This window comes from Empidonax traillii, unplaced genomic scaffold, assembly GCF_003031625.1.
Source record: "Empidonax traillii isolate 1590-97213 ecotype Southwest subspecies unplaced genomic scaffold, ASM303162v1 scaffold355:size2308892, whole genome shotgun sequence".
NCBI classification, from domain to species: domain Eukaryota; kingdom Metazoa; phylum Chordata; class Aves; order Passeriformes; family Tyrannidae; genus Empidonax; species Empidonax traillii.
Genome location: NW_020955548.1, coordinates 708,142 through 725,020, shown reverse-complemented (window position 1 = coordinate 725,020; position 16,879 = coordinate 708,142). Strand labels below are relative to the sequence as shown.

The 16,879-nt window shown below is 40.3% G+C and overlaps 1 protein-coding gene across 1 annotated transcript; it reads left to right on the top strand.

The window, feature by feature from the left end:
- Nucleotides 1-211: 211 nt before the first annotated feature.
- TMEM64 (transmembrane protein 64) lies at nucleotides 212-11,673 on the top strand. The gene is made up of 4 exons (XM_027892502.1): nucleotides 212-314; nucleotides 416-1,059; nucleotides 6,669-6,824; nucleotides 9,720-11,673. The coding sequence occupies exons 1-4, from the start codon at nucleotides 212-214 to the stop codon at nucleotides 9,912-9,914; spliced, it is 1,098 nt and encodes a 365-aa protein (XP_027748303.1). The 3' UTR covers nucleotides 9,915-11,673.
- Nucleotides 11,674-16,879: the final 5,206 nt, after the last annotated feature.

Sequence of the window (16,879 nt, the reverse complement as noted above, 5' to 3'; positions counted from 1 at the left end):
CTGCCGGGACGAAGAGAGTGGCCCCGCCGCCGTCTAACGCCGCAGCCCCGGCGGCGCGGCCGAGGCGAGAGGCGGCGCGGAGGCCGCCGCGGCCCCTCCGCCCGCCGGGCGGCGGCGAAGCGCGGCCCCCTCCTCCCCGCCCTCCCCGCCGCCTCTTCCCCGCCCCCGCCCGGCCCTCGGCGGGGCTCGGCAGCCGGGCCATGGCGGGGCGATGAGGGAGCGGCCGCCCCTGCCCGCAGGCTGCGAGGGGAGGCGGGGAGCGAAGGGGCCGCGCGGCTCGGCAGCGCTGGAGCCGCGCGGCGGCGCGGGGGGATGCGGGGCGCGGGGGCCGCGGCGCTGCAGCTCCTCTCCCGGGCCGTGAAGCAGGCGGCGGCGCAGGGCGCCCGACAGGACCTGGGCCGCTGGCTGTCCCGAGCCGGCAGCAGCGGGGACACCGTCGGCTTCGTCCCGGAGGAGGCGGCGGGGGCCGGTGGGCTGCTGCTCGGGCCTTACACGGAGCAGGACGGGCTGCCGCCGGCCGAGCTGCTGCTCTGCCAGCTGCCCGAGGCGGGCGGCGGCGGGCACGGGCTGGCCGAGGGCCGGGGCTGGCGCTGCTCCTGCTGCCTCTTGGGCACCTGCTGGTGCAAGAGCTGCCTCGGCGTGTGCGTCCTGGCCGCCCTCTGCTTCGCCTCGCTGGCCCTGGTGCGCCAGTACCTGCGGGACCTGCTGCTCTGGGCCGAGAGCCTGGACAGCCTGGCCGGCGTGCTGCTCTTCACCGTGGGCTTCATCGTCGTGTCCTTCCCCTGCGGCTGGGGCTACATCCTGCTCAACGTGGCCGCCGGTTACCTCTACGGCTTCATGATGGGCATGGGGCTCATGGTGCTCGGCGTCCTCGTCGGCACCTTTGTCGCCCACGTGGCCTGCAAGCGGCTGCTGGCCCGCTGGGCACGGAGCAGGATCCAGGGCAGCGGGACGCTCAGTGCCATCGTCCGCGTCGTGGAGGGCGGCAGTGGCCTCAAGGTGGTGGTTGTGGCGCGCCTGACGCCGATCCCCTTCGGGTTGCAGAATGCCGTCTTCGCGGTGAGTCCCAGCGTGGGCCGTGTGGCCGAAGGAAGAGGCGCTGGCTGGAAGGCTGCCTTTCGGCATAGTGACCGCTGTCACTGATGGAGGTTGCCTGCTTTCCTGGGAACAAACCATGATTTCTCTCTCTTTTAACAACAGTAAAAGCAACCCTCTCTGCCTGCCCTTGGTAGTGGCTCCTCTGTGCACGCGGAGGGACAGCAGGCAGGTTTTTGAGATGAGTTGCTCAGTGGCATTGTGTTAGAGTTGCTCTCTGGCTTTCAAGAATATATTCTGGTGTTAGAGAGAAGCACCAAGGTACTGTGTAGCAAAATCTGCTGAGAACTCAACAGTTACACAGTGCCTGTGTTTTTGAAGTGACCTGAGTGGGAGGAAAAGTCTTGCCAGATCTTCCTAAACTACTTAACATAAGTAATCATGTTGGAAAGAAAAAAGTGGACAGATTAAAATTCTTGCTCAGTGTGGTTGGTGTTTATGGCATGCATCTGGCAAATCCATACATGGTGTTAAGTCCATGCACACAATCGAGGTCGCAGGTTTTGGGAAGAGGAGTAAGATATAGCATCAGACCTGAAAAGGGACCATACACCAGAGTGGCACTGAAAGTTAATTTAAACTTTAGTTTGGAAAAGGGTTAGTCTTGCTTTTCTTTCTACTTTTAGATGGAGATTAGAACAGTCATTAGTACATTCATTAGTACATTTTTACATTCTTAAGAAAGTAAAGACCAAGAAGGGTATTCTTTTTGAGGACTGTCATGCTGATGGTGACAATTTCAGATCCTCATTGCTTCTCATGTGCTTTGTCTGAAGGATCTGGTTTTGGCTGTATGTTATGCCTCAGTTGTATCTGCTAACTTGGTGAAATCAAAACAAAACAAATGGGATTGTGAAATATTTTAGATGTTTATCAGTAACTTTTTTACTGATATTAAATTATTACATAATTTCTTTAATGTAAGTGACCATCTAAACAAGTGCTTTGGTCTGCCACTTTCTAACAGCACACCTTCCTTCCCCTGTTTGCTGTCCCGAGCCTGTTCCCTTCTGAAAGCTTGATTAATTTTAACAGTTAGTAGGTCACTGGATACCAAATTTGTTATTTAAGAAAAAATTAATCCCTGCAATTTTGAGATGTTAACACACACATCAAATATCTAAAATTGCTGTGTATAAAACTCTCTATACTGGGGCGTTCATCTCCAGAGCTGTAACCTCTGTCCATAAGAGCTGTAGCAACTTATTATTTCTTTTTAAGCAAATCCTTTAACCATTTCCTTGTTGAGAAGGATAAACTGAACAGCTGAACCTCTGCTGTTTAGTTTACTAACCTGTGTTACTGCAGGACTGAGGAAGCTTAGGCTTGTCCAGCTGGGAGCAGTCTCCCCTGGAGCCCAAGGTCTCAGTGTAGCAGCTGAAGCTTCTGCTGTACTGTGACCCTCCTAAAGTGGGGAAAGCTGTGTGTTTCAGTTGTTCTCAGCTTCAGGGTGCCAACTGAAGTAGTCAGCAAATGTTTTACAGTAGTATTGGATCTGAAGAACAGAGAATTACTGATTTAAAATTATTTTCTTCCTGGCATAACCGTTCTGTTGGAAACACAATTCAGCAGAGTATTCAGGCCAGTTCGGTGTTAAAATGATGCTATAAATCAGTTGTTTGTATTCTCCATGTTCTGCAGGCTAAATAATTTTCTTGCCAAGTGGAAGGTTTCAGTGTTGAAATAATGGATAGGAAATGAGATGAATCCAGATTCTTGAGTATACCAAGTAACTTGGATGTTTCCTGCTAATATTAGTTAGGTTACATTTATTACTCCAGATTTACTACTTTGTAGCATAGTCAAATGAAGCCAGTGTGCTTAATTTTTCACTGAGAACATTTAATAGGAGGTACTAGATCACTGACAAATAAAATGTTGCATGCAAATTTGGGAATTCATTTTCTCTCTGTGATTCAAGTTTAAGGTATGTATAGAATAGTTTTCTACCTGCACAGACTGAGCTGTCATTTCTTTGAAATCTCACTTATTTGAAACCTTAAGGCTCATTTTAAGTTTAAAATGCATTTCCCCCTACTAGCAACTTCAGCAATGAATTTTAAAATAATTGCTTTTTGAGGAACAGTGATCCTAAGAAAACTTACACATCTTTAATTTTCTAACAGTCTGGTCTGTGCATGTTTTCAAGCTTGATATTTATAAGTAAACTGGAGATGCTGAGGATACTTAGATGAGAAGGAAGGAAGGAAGTGACACATAAGGTCAAGGCATAACCTTGATGTGAGCAGGGTCATCTGCAGGGCTGGGATTAAATGTTTCTACAAGCACTTGTTCACTGGCATGTACCATCTGCTGAGGGTTTTTGGGAGGTTGAATTGCAGGAGGTGTAGAGAAAGATGGAAGAGCTTCTTAGCATTTGATTAGTGAGGGGATCATATTAATTGAAACATCATAAGAAGAAAATTACCACAAATTCTTTAGAGTCTCACCAGCCAGACATGAACATCTTACTGCTTATGAGGTCATTCTGCTGCTCTTTGAGAAAGTGCTGATAGTATAACGGTGGGGTAATGTATTTCCTTGCCTTTCTGGAAGACATAGAAAACTTATTAACTGAAAGCATGTTTATACTTCTCTTTGAGTGGGTTTTGCTTGATTGTCACTCCTGTGATGCCAGGGTAGCCTGCGCTGCTGGAGTGGGCTGATAGCTCTTACTGATGTGTTTGCCCATGCACAGCCCCCTCCCCTTGGCAGCTCTGGTGTTTTTTTGAAGGCATACCTGTAAGGAGGCCTGGTATGCAGGTTATCATCTCCTTCCCACAAGTGTGTTCGTGGAGTGAGATTTGTGCAAACTGGTTATTTGTAGTGCCAGATGTAGGGTAGATTGGAATTCATACTTCTTTTTTTTCCCCTCTTTGAGAGGGATATCACATGGAAGAAATAATCTGACTAAGAAATCTGAGTGTTCAAGCGTGCATCTCTGGTTCCAGAAATGCACACGGTGAAGTCAGATGAAGAAAGGGTACCTGCTTTGCAAGAATACGCAGGCTGCTTACTCTGCTTGTTGGAAAGTTGATAGGTGTTTTTGTTTGTTTGTTTGTTTCTTTGTTTTTAATTCACTATTTTTTGTTGTTATTTCATTTTGTTTAGGCTCTTTTGTAGAGCATCTGAGTTATCCTTAGCTCTCTCACTAAACCTAGTGATCCAAAACACAGGGATTCATAAATTGAGGGGAGAGAAATCCTTTGCAATCCCCAAAGGCGTGTGAGCCCCTAACAAAGTCCTGACACAAGATTTTATTCTTTGACACCACTGAACCAAAAGTGTCAGCCACAAAGAATACACAAAAGTGCAACTGGACAAAGCCTATCCAAGGTTTGGTTGGAGAGTTTCTGACTATTGTTACCCAAGCAATTAGGTCGTTTTTAATTTTATTTAAATACAATTTAAATGCAATTCTGCAATGGCCCATAACACAGTTGCATCCATGCTTGCTTTGGGATTTCACTGTTAATTTTTTTTGGTCTGAACTTTCATTAGAAACAGAGCTCTAGTAGCCTCAGTTGGGCAGCTTGGCTATGCAGATGCCAGTCTGGCAGGTTGATAGAGCAGGTAAAGGTCCTAGAACGGAAAGTATGAAAAGCTGTAAGTTTTATTGGTAATTTCTCAGGTTTCTTAGGCAGAGATGCTTTCTGCTTCCTGTGCCTTCCAGGGAAAGGAATAAGACTGTAGGTCTAAACCTTACGAACCAGGATGTAAAAGGGCACCTCGAAAAATGTTTCCCCCTCTCCCTAGCTTTCATTTCAGTGGGAAGTAAAAGCTGCAGTCCAGTGTATCCAATGACAGTCTCCCCTTCATTTGGAAACAATCTCTCTCCTGGCTCAGGAGGTCCAGTTGTTTCAGGACGGATCCAGATGTGCAGACATGTTGCTCTGCAACCAAAGTGTCCTTAATACACATACAGAAATGAGAGAGGTGCCAGGAATGTTAAAACAATCTTTGGGAAGTTTCCCAGCTCCATTAGATTTAACGATAGTGTCCTACTTAGCAAATCTTGCCTCTGCATTAGTATTTCAGAGACTTTTAATAGCAGCTCCTCCATTCCCTCGGCAATATGGGAAGTTTGGGCTGTGCATTCTTATTACATGGCCCAGATTACAAAAATGTTTAAAAAAAAAAGTCTTTTGAAAGCAATGGTCAAATGTAAAATTCTGACATAATTATGTAATGCTTTTTCATTATAAATCTAAATCTTGTTCATAGAGAGAAATATATTATTTTTAGTGCTTGTATGTGTTTTGGTCTGTGGGAAGTATAATTTGCAGTGTGAAGTTTTGAATTGGCTTATGGGATCTTGTCCCAGTGAATTATTCTTAATCTTTATGCTTCATTGCATTCTGCTTCTCCATTGCCCTTCCTTCCTCCCAGAAACTTTCCACTGATGGTGCTTAGAGCTCTGAGAATTCAGCACTGTGACTTTCACAGTAACCAAAGTTTATTTTAAGAATAGTATGATGAAATGAGTAACATTGCTGCTATTCTCTGGTCTTCAACATTGTACAAAACTGTCAAGGTCAATAATTTCCATGTAGGCTCCCAGTGTTAGGGCTGTTCTTAATCAGATCTTGTTTTATTATGATGTGATCAACTGAATTGTCTGGAAAATTCGTTAAACTTCTTGTTTTCAAGATCACCCTTTTCGTACTCATTTTTAACTCAGAATTTCTCTTGTTTTCTTTTTTCTTGCATAAATATCTTTTGACCTCATGACTCTTGTACTTAATATTTGCCAGTGTCTGCTGATACTAATTTAGCTGGTATTGTGTACTTTGTACCCATATAAACTCATATGTCCACACGATGACTTAGAACAGAAATTTCACACCATAAAGAGAAAAATGTTGTAGTATTAGTAGTGCTTTTTCCAGAGAAATGAACAAAAGCTATAGCCATGTGTACTTTTTTGGTCACTAATTGAGGTGTGATGCAAAATATCTTTGGTAAAGAATCTTAACAAACCCCACATATATCAGTATAGATATAGGTAGGTATTGCTCATAGGGATCATTGATAGATATATGTGTCTTATTGAGCTGTATAACCTCCCTTGCAGACACAAATTTTATCTGCCGTTCTGTTTACCTGGATCACAACAGTGACATTTTGAACAATTACCTCTTGTATTATGTGCCATACATGTAAAATCCAAAGCAAATACATTTTTGCTTTAGACCTTCACATTTGATAAAGTAATTTCTTCTAACAACTAAATTCTCATAAATTTGAGGGCTCTATTTACCCTGCAGAAATAAATACCTTCAATGAACAGTGTAATTGCATCCTTAGTTAATGACTTTTACACGGAGATGTTGTGTAATGCAAGGTGAAATGAAATAAAACCTATTAACTTTAAAAAGGCCAGATGAAAACCAGACACATACTGTTTTGTTGTACTATCTTCCCGCTGAGCGTGAATCTAAGTTTCAGTGAAGGAATGTGAGAAATTCTTTCATGATTTTGCAGGGTTGGTTGTGGGAGCAGCAGTCTGGTTGTTTGTACACATAGACTCTGTAAGAGCTGTGCTTGATTTCTTACTCGGTCTTTTTACTCAGATTACAGATTTGTCACTACCCAACTACCTGATGGCTTCTTCAATTGGGCTGCTTCCTACTCAGATCCTGAACTCGTACTTGGGCACTACCTTGCGCACCATGGAGGATGTGATTGCAGAGCAAAGTGTTAGTGGTTATTTTATATTCGGTTTACAGGTAAGTTAAAATAATTACTTTCGTAGATCTTGGTAGCGGTAGTGTCACTCTCTTTGTGACTTCTGTTGACTGCTAGATACCCAGAAAAATAGGTTTCCAGTGTACTGTTTTCTTCTGATTTTGTTTTATGCTATTAAAAAAGTTTAATTCTCTCATACCTCACCCTGACACAAAGCAGAACTTACTCAGTGTTCTCTTTTTCTGACACAGTTTTGGTAAACTTTTTTCTCTTGCCCTCTGTGGTAATCTCCCACTGAATTTTAGAACTGTCAAACCACCCCTACACAAAAACCCATGTGCCACCATCTGTGAAGTAGTGTGCTCAGGGTGTGTATGCCCAGCACCTGTGCAGCGTTTGCTGTTGGCACTCAGCATCCTCGTTTTGCCTAGGTATTCAGGACTAAAAGTGCTGTAGAAATATAATTTTGCTAATGCCTAAATCAGAATGCACTAATTTTACAAGTGAGTAAATGAATGAGAAGTATGTAATACCTTTACATGACCTTACCTGATGAAATAATTTGTCAGTAGATCTTGGTGTAAGCCTTAGGTCTGAGACCATAGAGGTTATGGATATTTCATAACTAGATTATATATTAAAACCTCTTCTGACAGTGTCAGTACTTCAAGCTGTGTTTGACTAGCAGTTACCATGGTTTGCAGACTTTCAGTAGGTAGTGCAGTCATTTACACTCCTCAGTTTTTACATTCATAAAACTGATGTTTAATGGTGATAACAGAAAACTAAGTCCAGGACCATTTTACTCATAACTTACCCTCTTCCCCTGATACTTGTGTGCTTTAAATAAAACATACGATTTATAGGCTTCACAGAACAGGGTTATGAGTATTAAAAATGCCTTTGTGAATATGGGGTTAATAGCCTTGACACATCAAAGAGAAAATAAATGGTTATTTGATCAGCTATCAATTTAGTAATGAAATGTTATTTCCAGGGTAGGAGTTTCTAGTGGTATTTTCCTTTTTTTTCCATTTTTTTTTTTAATGACATTGACTCTCTGTAGATTATATAGGTTGTAATGTAACTGTTGTACAAGTAAGTGCTAGCTAGATAGTCTGAAAGTTTGAATAGGAATCCTTGACAGCAATCCTTAGGATCTGACTGAAAAAGTGAAGGGGAGGCCTTTAGTGGAGGAATTATTTCTGTTCTCCCACTGTCTCTCAGACCTAGTGCTTTGCCAGGCTGAGCTTTGATTGGACTTTGATTTAGTGGATAGCTCTGAAAAGCCTTCACATTTCATTGTTGTCTGTGTGTGTGTATATATATATATATATATATATATATATATATATATATATATGTATGTATGTATATATATTATTCATCTAGAGAACTAGGGTTCTGGTAGTACTATTGCTAAAACCAATCAAATTTAAATATTTGGGTAAGCTTTTAGAATAGGATTTTCCCTATGTATTCAGAACTTGCTACCCATAGTCTCATTTTGACTTTTATGTTGACTATCTTTTGAAATGTATAACTTGAATTGGTGAAAGACATCTTTTTCAACACAAGGATTGTCAAGCAGTGGAGAAGCAGGTTGCCCAGAAGGGTGGGGAAATCTCTTTCCTTGGAAGTTTTCAAGATCTGACTGGACAAAAGTCCTGAGCAAACTGATTTTGCCGCCAGCCCTGAGCAGCATGTTGGGCTAGAGACTGTCAGGATGCCTTACCCCCTGCAATTATCTTGTGACCATACTTGCCAATCATCTCAGTGATATTTTAGCATCTTGTATGCCATGCTGGCAGATGTTTTAAGCAATAGCCCTCAATGCTAAAGAAAACATACCTCTACCAATTAGTAACAAAGTTCAGATTTTGGACTCAAAACTTTAGATTCCGTTATAAATAATATAACCTTCTTGGTTTTTTGAAAGGAAGTTGCCAATTCCAGCTAGTTTCATAAAACATTCTTTTAAAAAGACAGATAATTTACTTCTTTCAAAGGACTCTCGGTAGGAGACAGCTTGATTTTTATTTGAAGATTTTATCATTTTTATTAAGGAGGATCTCAGCTAAAAAACTTGACTGGTGTTTTATTGAAATCAAAATATGCCTCTGAGGAGTGCAGTGCATGCCGATGTCATTGCATGAGTAATTTCTAAGCAAAAATTGTCCAGGTTTATTTCTGATGATTTTTGTGCTGAAAGTTTAAAAATTCTTAGCAATATAATTTAGAGCAAAAATCTGAATTAAACCCTTAGTTTTCAACAGTATTTCCTCCTTAATCAAACAAAAAAACCCCACACCACTGACATCTTGTCTCTTCTTTGATCCATCGTCCAGAAACCAAGTTCTTCCCATACAGACTGCTGTAAGTCACTCAGAAACTCTGATTCTGTCCTGTTTAGCCCAGATATCCTAGAAGCACAGTGGCGCTGCTGCTCTCTGCTGTCTTCCACACCAGAGGGGCAAGAACTAGTTTTATTTCCTTTGGTCTGCATGATCCTCCTGCTGTGTTCTGCTGTTTTGCAAGTTGCAGATGCCCAGTACAATTTAAACCTTGGTACATGGAATACAGCCTCTTTGACTTACAGAAGCGCACCATGTCGTTTCTTTGTGGAAGCATTATTTCCAAGAGAGGAAGTGAAAAAATTGCTTTATAATGAGTGAATGGATGCCAACAGAAAGAAACTATCTTTCCAATTCCTATAAGTTCTTTGTAATGTCTATGTTCTGATACACTGGTTACATTGTTAGCATATGTAGGTTTAGAGAGTTCATCTCCCTTCTAATGTCTTGCCAGCAAAGCGTTGAGCCAACGGATGCCTTTGTGAATCTTTGCATCGACACCTTATTATTTTGTTCATATCAGTTGCTTTGTATTCATGCCTGCAGCTTATATAGCCTACAACACTCTTGTTTTATTTGCAGATTGTCGTAAGCATAGGACTCATGTTTTATGTTGTTCACCGAGCTCAAGTGGAACTGAATGCAGCTATTGCAGCGTGTGAAATGGAAATGAAGACATCGCTTGTTAAAGACAGTCAGCCAAGCCTCACTGGTTCAACCACGTACTGCAACAAAAGGACAGTAGCATTCGCTGGAGGAGGTGTCAATATTGTGTGATTTCAAGTATTAATAATTAAGTAAGGTTTTTTGAACCTGAGCTATCACCTAGAAATGTCTATGGACAATTGAAATAGATTTTTTTAAAAAATTGCAAGTGATTACAGGTTGTACTGTGGCACAAATCAACCGACCAGCTTTTCAATTGCACAGGGGTGACTTCTAGCAAGAAAAGGAAGATGGCAAAGTAACTTAAGATGTAAATGCAAATTTGGCTGCACCTTTGGTCATTTATTATGCCTGTCATGGCCTGTAGTCTGCACTTTAGTTTTTTTTCCTTTGCTCCTATAAACTGAGAAATGCTTCTATAAACTGAGAAAAGTAGCACAGAGGTAAATATTTTTCTGCTTAGCATTATTTATAAGGCTGAATAACTATATGCAGTAGAATTTTATTACTGATAAAGATGAATGAGAAGGTATGCAACTCAGTGTGTTATTCTTGAATGTGCTTTTGATTTGGAATTGCTTCCAGAAGTTAGAGTGTATTATTTAGCTAATGATGGGACCATTTGGCTTTTTCTTCATTTTTGATTTAAAAAAATAGAAACCTATATAAAGTTTTGGTTGAATGTATTTTTCTAAGGCATTACAAATGTTGCAGAGCCATTATGTATTCACACAAGCTTAAATCCTACATTGTGGGACTGAAGTGCTCTTAAATTACATTTTAAGTTACACTGTGTAATATGCAAAGTACAAGGGAAAATGCAGAAGCTAGATTGCAGTGACTATTTGAAGGAGACTTCATTGGTTTTGCCACCTTGGTGATTGTAACAAAGGGCTGTTCCACGTTAGTCCTATTTATAGTATTTTTAATTGCTAAAAGGATGGAGTTTTTCAGCTCACATGACTACAGGTAGTAAGACTTCCAGAACAGGGAGCTAAATCTCTCCTTTAAACAGAATGATAGGATACTGACAGTACTAATTTTACAAGAAGGTGGCCTTTATTTTGTAAGTGAATCTCCCCTCCCTTTAAAAAGCTTTAAAAATTCACTTTGGTTGGCACGTTTTTTGTACAAGTTTTACATTTTTAAAAAGATGCAATCTATTACAAATTTCATCAGAGTGAAGAAATGAAAACTAGAGATTCTCCTTGGAAAATAAATAATCCAGTAATGGAGGAGGACAGCAATGTCTCTGAGACTCAGGAATTCTGACTCCATTTTTGCAAGACAACACTGTATTGGATACTGCTCCTTTTACGCGTGCTGTGGACTGTTTTTCACTGAGTTTGAATAGACTGGATAACCTGATAGTAACTTGTGTGTATAAAAGGAAAACAACAATAATGCCTGCCTGAACACGATGTTCTGTATGTGTGATTTCATGTAGATATACATAGCAATGTTCAACTGCTCAAACACAGGCAAGTCATCTGATACAGAAATAATGTAAAGTATTGCTTATTTTGTAGTTATTTTGTGTGAGTTTTTAAGGATGCCTTCAGGCTTCAAAATTTTGTGTTATTTTCTAACAGTACGACTGTGCCTCCTTTTTGTAAGGTTGTTTGTAGGGTCCAAATGTTTTTTTCTTCTTCAGAATAGCAGGTCTTCAAGGTTATTGGGAAGCTGAGGTCTGGTATCCTCCAACAGCCTTACTGAGGGGACGTGTGGTAGTCGTGTAACTGGACATCTACGCATTCCGTCGTAGTGGAAGTTCCATTTTGTTCTTTAAATTTGTGTCCTTTGCAGACTGGTATTCTTGGGTCTTGTGACCTAAGGAACTGAACTAGTTCAATGAAAACAACAAAGTTCAGATTGTCTCCTTTCTGTTGTTTTGGGGGTTAGGTTTTTTGGTTTTGGGTTTGTTTTTGTTTTTGGTTTTTTTTTTTTTTTTTTTTTTTTTTTTTTTTTTTTTTTTTTTTTTTTTTTTTTTTTTTTTTTTTTTTTTTTTTTTTTTTTTTTTTTTTTTTTTTTTTTTTTTTTTTTTTGTTTTTTTGTTTGGTTAATTGTTTGGCTTTTGGTTGTTTTTTGGTTGGTTGGTTTTTGAAAAGGCAATCTGTATACACCTGAAAGTGTTCATTTACACATCTCTGCCTCTGACAGCTCCTGTGTGAAAACAAGAGAGCCAGGTAACTTTTTGATGGCGTTATTTGTCATCATGGTATAATTAAGTCCTTTCTTAACTAAAGGGTGGGGTTTTTTGTTTGTTTGGTTTTGTTTTTCTGAAGAATAATCCTTCAATAATAAACTGATCTGAACTTTGCTCCATCTTGCCAAATGAAATAGTGTTTTGAAGAGACTATCTCTTTCTTTGCATTTTTTAACTAACTTAAGGTTGCGTTGATTATTTGAGACATTTCCCAAATACGTATTTTGAAGTGCTTTTATTTCCATGACATTTTGTAACCAGAGTAACTTCACTATGTGAACACTTTTGTAGTATGAAATTAGTTCTTAAGACTTTTGCATTTTGCTTGATACTTGTAAAATTTGTGTACAAGTTAATGGGAAATGTGCATTAAAAGGAACTTTTCTGTACCATGCCAATCATAGTTTTATACAATAAATTCACTCAAATTTCTTTAAAGGAATATGTATTAAATTTTTAAGTTGCTGTGACACGGTTGGAAAGAAGGTGCAGTAGAGTCTCATCTTCGTGTATGCATACAAGGATAGTTGCCTACATTGAAGGGGTAACAAGTAAGGCTTTAAGGATGAATTCGATGGGTGGGGAGGTGCTGCTGAGGGAAAAACACTTGGTGTTTTTTTTTTTAATTAAAACTTACATAATTCTATTAAATGCTTTCAAGGTTAGGTATTTGCATCTGGCTTTTTAATAGAAGAATAAGCATACATGTGCTTATGAGAAACACGCTACTGAACTGAAAGAGCATTGATATTTCTGAACGTAACAGTAGTAAAAGTGATGGGATTATTTTTTTTTTTAAATAGTCTCCCTACCTAAAGCAATTAAAACCCACAAAGGTATGAATCGAGTTTAAACAATATGTGGCAAGTAATTAGCATGAACACTTTCTGAGTTGCCATGATGGTGAAATTTCTCCATTTTGCATATGAGAGGGACCTAAATAGCAGGTCATATGGAAGAAGAAATATCTCAGCTGCATGGCACCAGTTTTTCTTCCTCTTTGTGGTAAGTACAGCTGTGCCATAGATTTGTCAAAATTTAACTTTAGGCTAAGCACCTGTGAGGAAAACCTTTTTTTTTTTTTTTTTGTCCAAGAGCTTTATATACTGTTTTCATCCTGATTTTTACACAACTTCAACAAGCGTTGCTGAGGTCAAGTTTGAAGAATAGAAAAGCTGCTCTTGCATGGGGTGTGGCTTATGTCACATACTGGATCCTTTGCATTCATTTTCAGCTTTCCACCTGAAGCCAATATGATTTGGAGTTTGACTGACCAAGGTTACTGGCTGCAGTCATTGGTTGCCTTGCAGTAGATCTGGGTTATGATGTGTAAAATGAAATAAAGAAGTGTTTCTATTCACATTGCAGTCATTTTTAATGACAGAAGTAAAGAGCTCTAGTAGCTCTGTGACAGGCTCCTTCCCTATAATTCAAAGTTGGTACTAGTCCTGTCTGCATAAGATGATGTTTTTTTGGGCATGAGGGAATAGGAATCGATTGCAAAGGGGGAGCTGATGCAAATTTTGGCTCTGCTGGTTAGAGCAGCTTGTCTCTCCAGTTGTGCAGAATTAGAGATGTTCCTGGCAGCACAAGGATGATGGGTCTAACAAATTCTGTTTTATGGACATTATCATTTGTCTCACACTACCCTGCTGTATTGATTTTTAATTTATATTAATTTATTAGTGATAAGTAGCAAGAAACTGAGTCTGCCATTTCAGTCCTGTCCCTTTCTTCCTATAATAGATCATCCTGGCATATTGCTAAACTTAAAATTACATTTTAATGAAGTGCTGTGTTCATTAATGTAAGTTAAGTCCTCCTTGGTAACCAAGTGACTAATGCGTAGTTGGTTGGCTCTGGATTCCCGATTCATTTGGAAAATTAGCTGGGCCAGATTTGCTGTTGCAGGAGTGCAAAGTCCTCTAGCTTTCCTTCTGATTATTTAGAACTTCAGATTAAATTAGCATGGATAGGCTTATTGTACAGTGGGGGGTTGGTTTTTTTTAACAAAAATTAGCAGGATATCAGAAGGGTTTGTTCTGTCCTAATCCTGAGACTTGTATATTTGGTGTCATCCTTTTTAGGAGATAATGTTTCCTAGATGTACCACACATAAGCTTATGTCAGTCAAGGTAATTAAATGCTGACTTTGGTGAAGAGGATATAAAACTTGTATCATCTGGTCACGGTGACAAGTCTTTCTAAATCATACAATCTACACCCAACACAATGTGTTGCTTCCCATCCCTCCTCTGCAGGACAGGAAATCGAAGAGCTACAAGTCATTCAAGCTGAAGGGGAAGAAATAATTGTGTGAGCACAGTAGGTACAGTTTGAGGAGTTTAAATTAACTGCAGCATTGCCAGAACTGTGAATACATCTAAGTGTCATGGTTTTGTAGCTGCCAAATCCTTTGACAGCTTCTGCTTTTTTCCAGGGCAGGGCAGCTGGGTGGCCTCACCTAGAGGCAGATTAGCATTTTCTCTTCCATAGAATTCCAGCATGCTTTGACTTTAAGGAGTAGTCATTTGACAAATTTTGCCAACATTTCTCTAATTAGAATGGTTTAATTTGTCACAGTAGCAGGGCAAGACCACCTGGGGCTCAAATATGTGTACCAAGTGGTGTCCATGCACGTGCATAATTCCCATTTGCTGAATGTGAGGTGTTTCCCTCTGTTTTCAGCAAGCTATAACTGTTTCCCTTAAAGGTTGTTGGTGGGCGGGTGGGAGGAAGGAAGGAAGGAAGGAAGGAAAGAAAGGCCTGTGGTGAGGACTATTCTAATAGCGAATTTTCACTCTGTGCTTTAGAACCCCAATTGCTTAAGATCACAAATATTATCCATTTGATGTGAGAAATGGTAGGTGGTAAGGGAGTAGGCTAAAGAATTCTCTGTTTGTGATTTTTGTGAGGTAATAACAATTTGCTTCAATACATGGTGTAGCACCCAGAGGATAGAGGGGTGTTTTTTTTGCTTCAATTTTTTGGGGTGAAGGGGGGTAGGGGTGGTACTACGGGAAGCAAATAACACTGAAATGACAATGATATGAAGAAACTCCTGATTCTTTTAAATTTTGTCTTTTTATGATTGTCTCTACAGATATGGGGAACAGTGTCTCGGAAGCAGCTGGAGTAAATGCTCTAAAGAAAGAGCATCTTTCTGATGATCTTCTGGAGAGCTGCTGAGTACACACCTCTGCCTTTGGGCCCTGCCTATATAACTTGATCTAACAAAGTCCAAACCAGCAGCAGTGGCTAGCTCTTATCCATAGAGGAACATTTGTTGCTGCCCTTTCGGTATCTTTTGCAGCAGCAGCATAATGGCAGATGGTTTGCCTGCCTGCAAGGCTTCTTTTTTTCCTTGCTCTGCTTTGCCTGGCACAAGTGGTGGCTCGGGGGAGAATAGCTCTGCACTTGCTGTTTGCTTTTCCACCAGCTGGGGAGGCATAGGTTTCTGAGCTGAAACCAGGGGTTGTTCTGTGTCTTTCATCTTCAAACCACTATCTGAGTAGCTTCCTTTCCCTGTGCTCAAAAACAAAACAAAACAAACAGAGACAACAAAAAAAAACACACACACAAAAAACCCCCACAAAACAAACAAACAAACAAACAAAAACCCACAAACAAAAAACACACATACACACACAAAAAAAACACCACAAAAAAACCCAAAGAAACTCCAAAACACCAAGCCCAAACACCACCACCCAAGAAATCTTCAGGACTGGTAAAATTCATATCAATAAATGAATATCCTTAATATTCTCCTGTGGATGTAAATCGAGGTGCAAGATCATGTTTTGTGTGTTCGGACAGCTGTAGTAATCTCTTCCACGCTCAGTGACTCCTGTGTGAAAGGAGGTTCTCCAGTCACTGAGCTTGTGAGGATCCATTATTATGTTAGTCTTGCAGGGATTTCCTTGCAGCTTAAGTTGTATCAAATCACCAATTTCCCATCATTCTCACATTGCACTGAATTTTGCTGGTCCATCATTGAGCAGGATTTTTTCTGTGTCTGGCTCCTTTCAGCTGAGGAATCTGTCCTTTTCCCAGCTACCTTGGTCGTCTAATGAAATATATTCTCTCCTCTTACAATGGATATTTCTTTAAATTAAGCTAGGTATAATAGTGTTCTTTCAAACAGGCTTTGAGGTTGGAAAATGGCAGGGTCTGGAGGAAGGATTCTGGACTCCTCAGAGCCCCTGGCATTTGCACTGGGGAAAAGAGTCTTGTAATGAGTTTAAAAAAAGGTTTCCATAGGGAAGCAGTTTGAGAATTGAAAATTTAGAGGAGGAGGGGAAAAGTTGCAATTAGTGCAAGTGTATTAGTATACTTAGCAGGAGGTAAAAACCCTGGAAGCTATAATTAGATGACATTATTCCCCCCTTTTCAGTGAGTCATTCCATAAAGAATGAATTCAGTATATTTTACTTTTTTAAAAAATCCTTTTCACTTGTTAAAACCCAAATAGAAAAAGGAAAGGGAGTCACAGAAGAATGTGTTAACAAAGAAACTGCAGACTCATAAAGATTACTGAATATTAACCTTGAGGCAAGGCAGAAATTTGCTTTTCTATGTGGCAGGTATGCTGGTACAAATATTTTCTTCATCATATCGGCTCTGATAAACAGTAAAGGTTAAGGAAAGGTAGCCCTGTAGTGAAACATGGGTAGATTTGTGTCGCATGGATTATATTCTCTTGGGGAAATGTCCTTGTGGATTCAGTTTTTGGGGTTATGTGTAGTGTAAAAGTACCTGGTGTTCTCTTCCTGCACTCCACGCTGACTGTATGAGCCACTGTTGTGCCTCAGAATCAGCCAAATGTATAGCTGCAATAACATGGCATGAGCCTCAGAAAATAATTCCT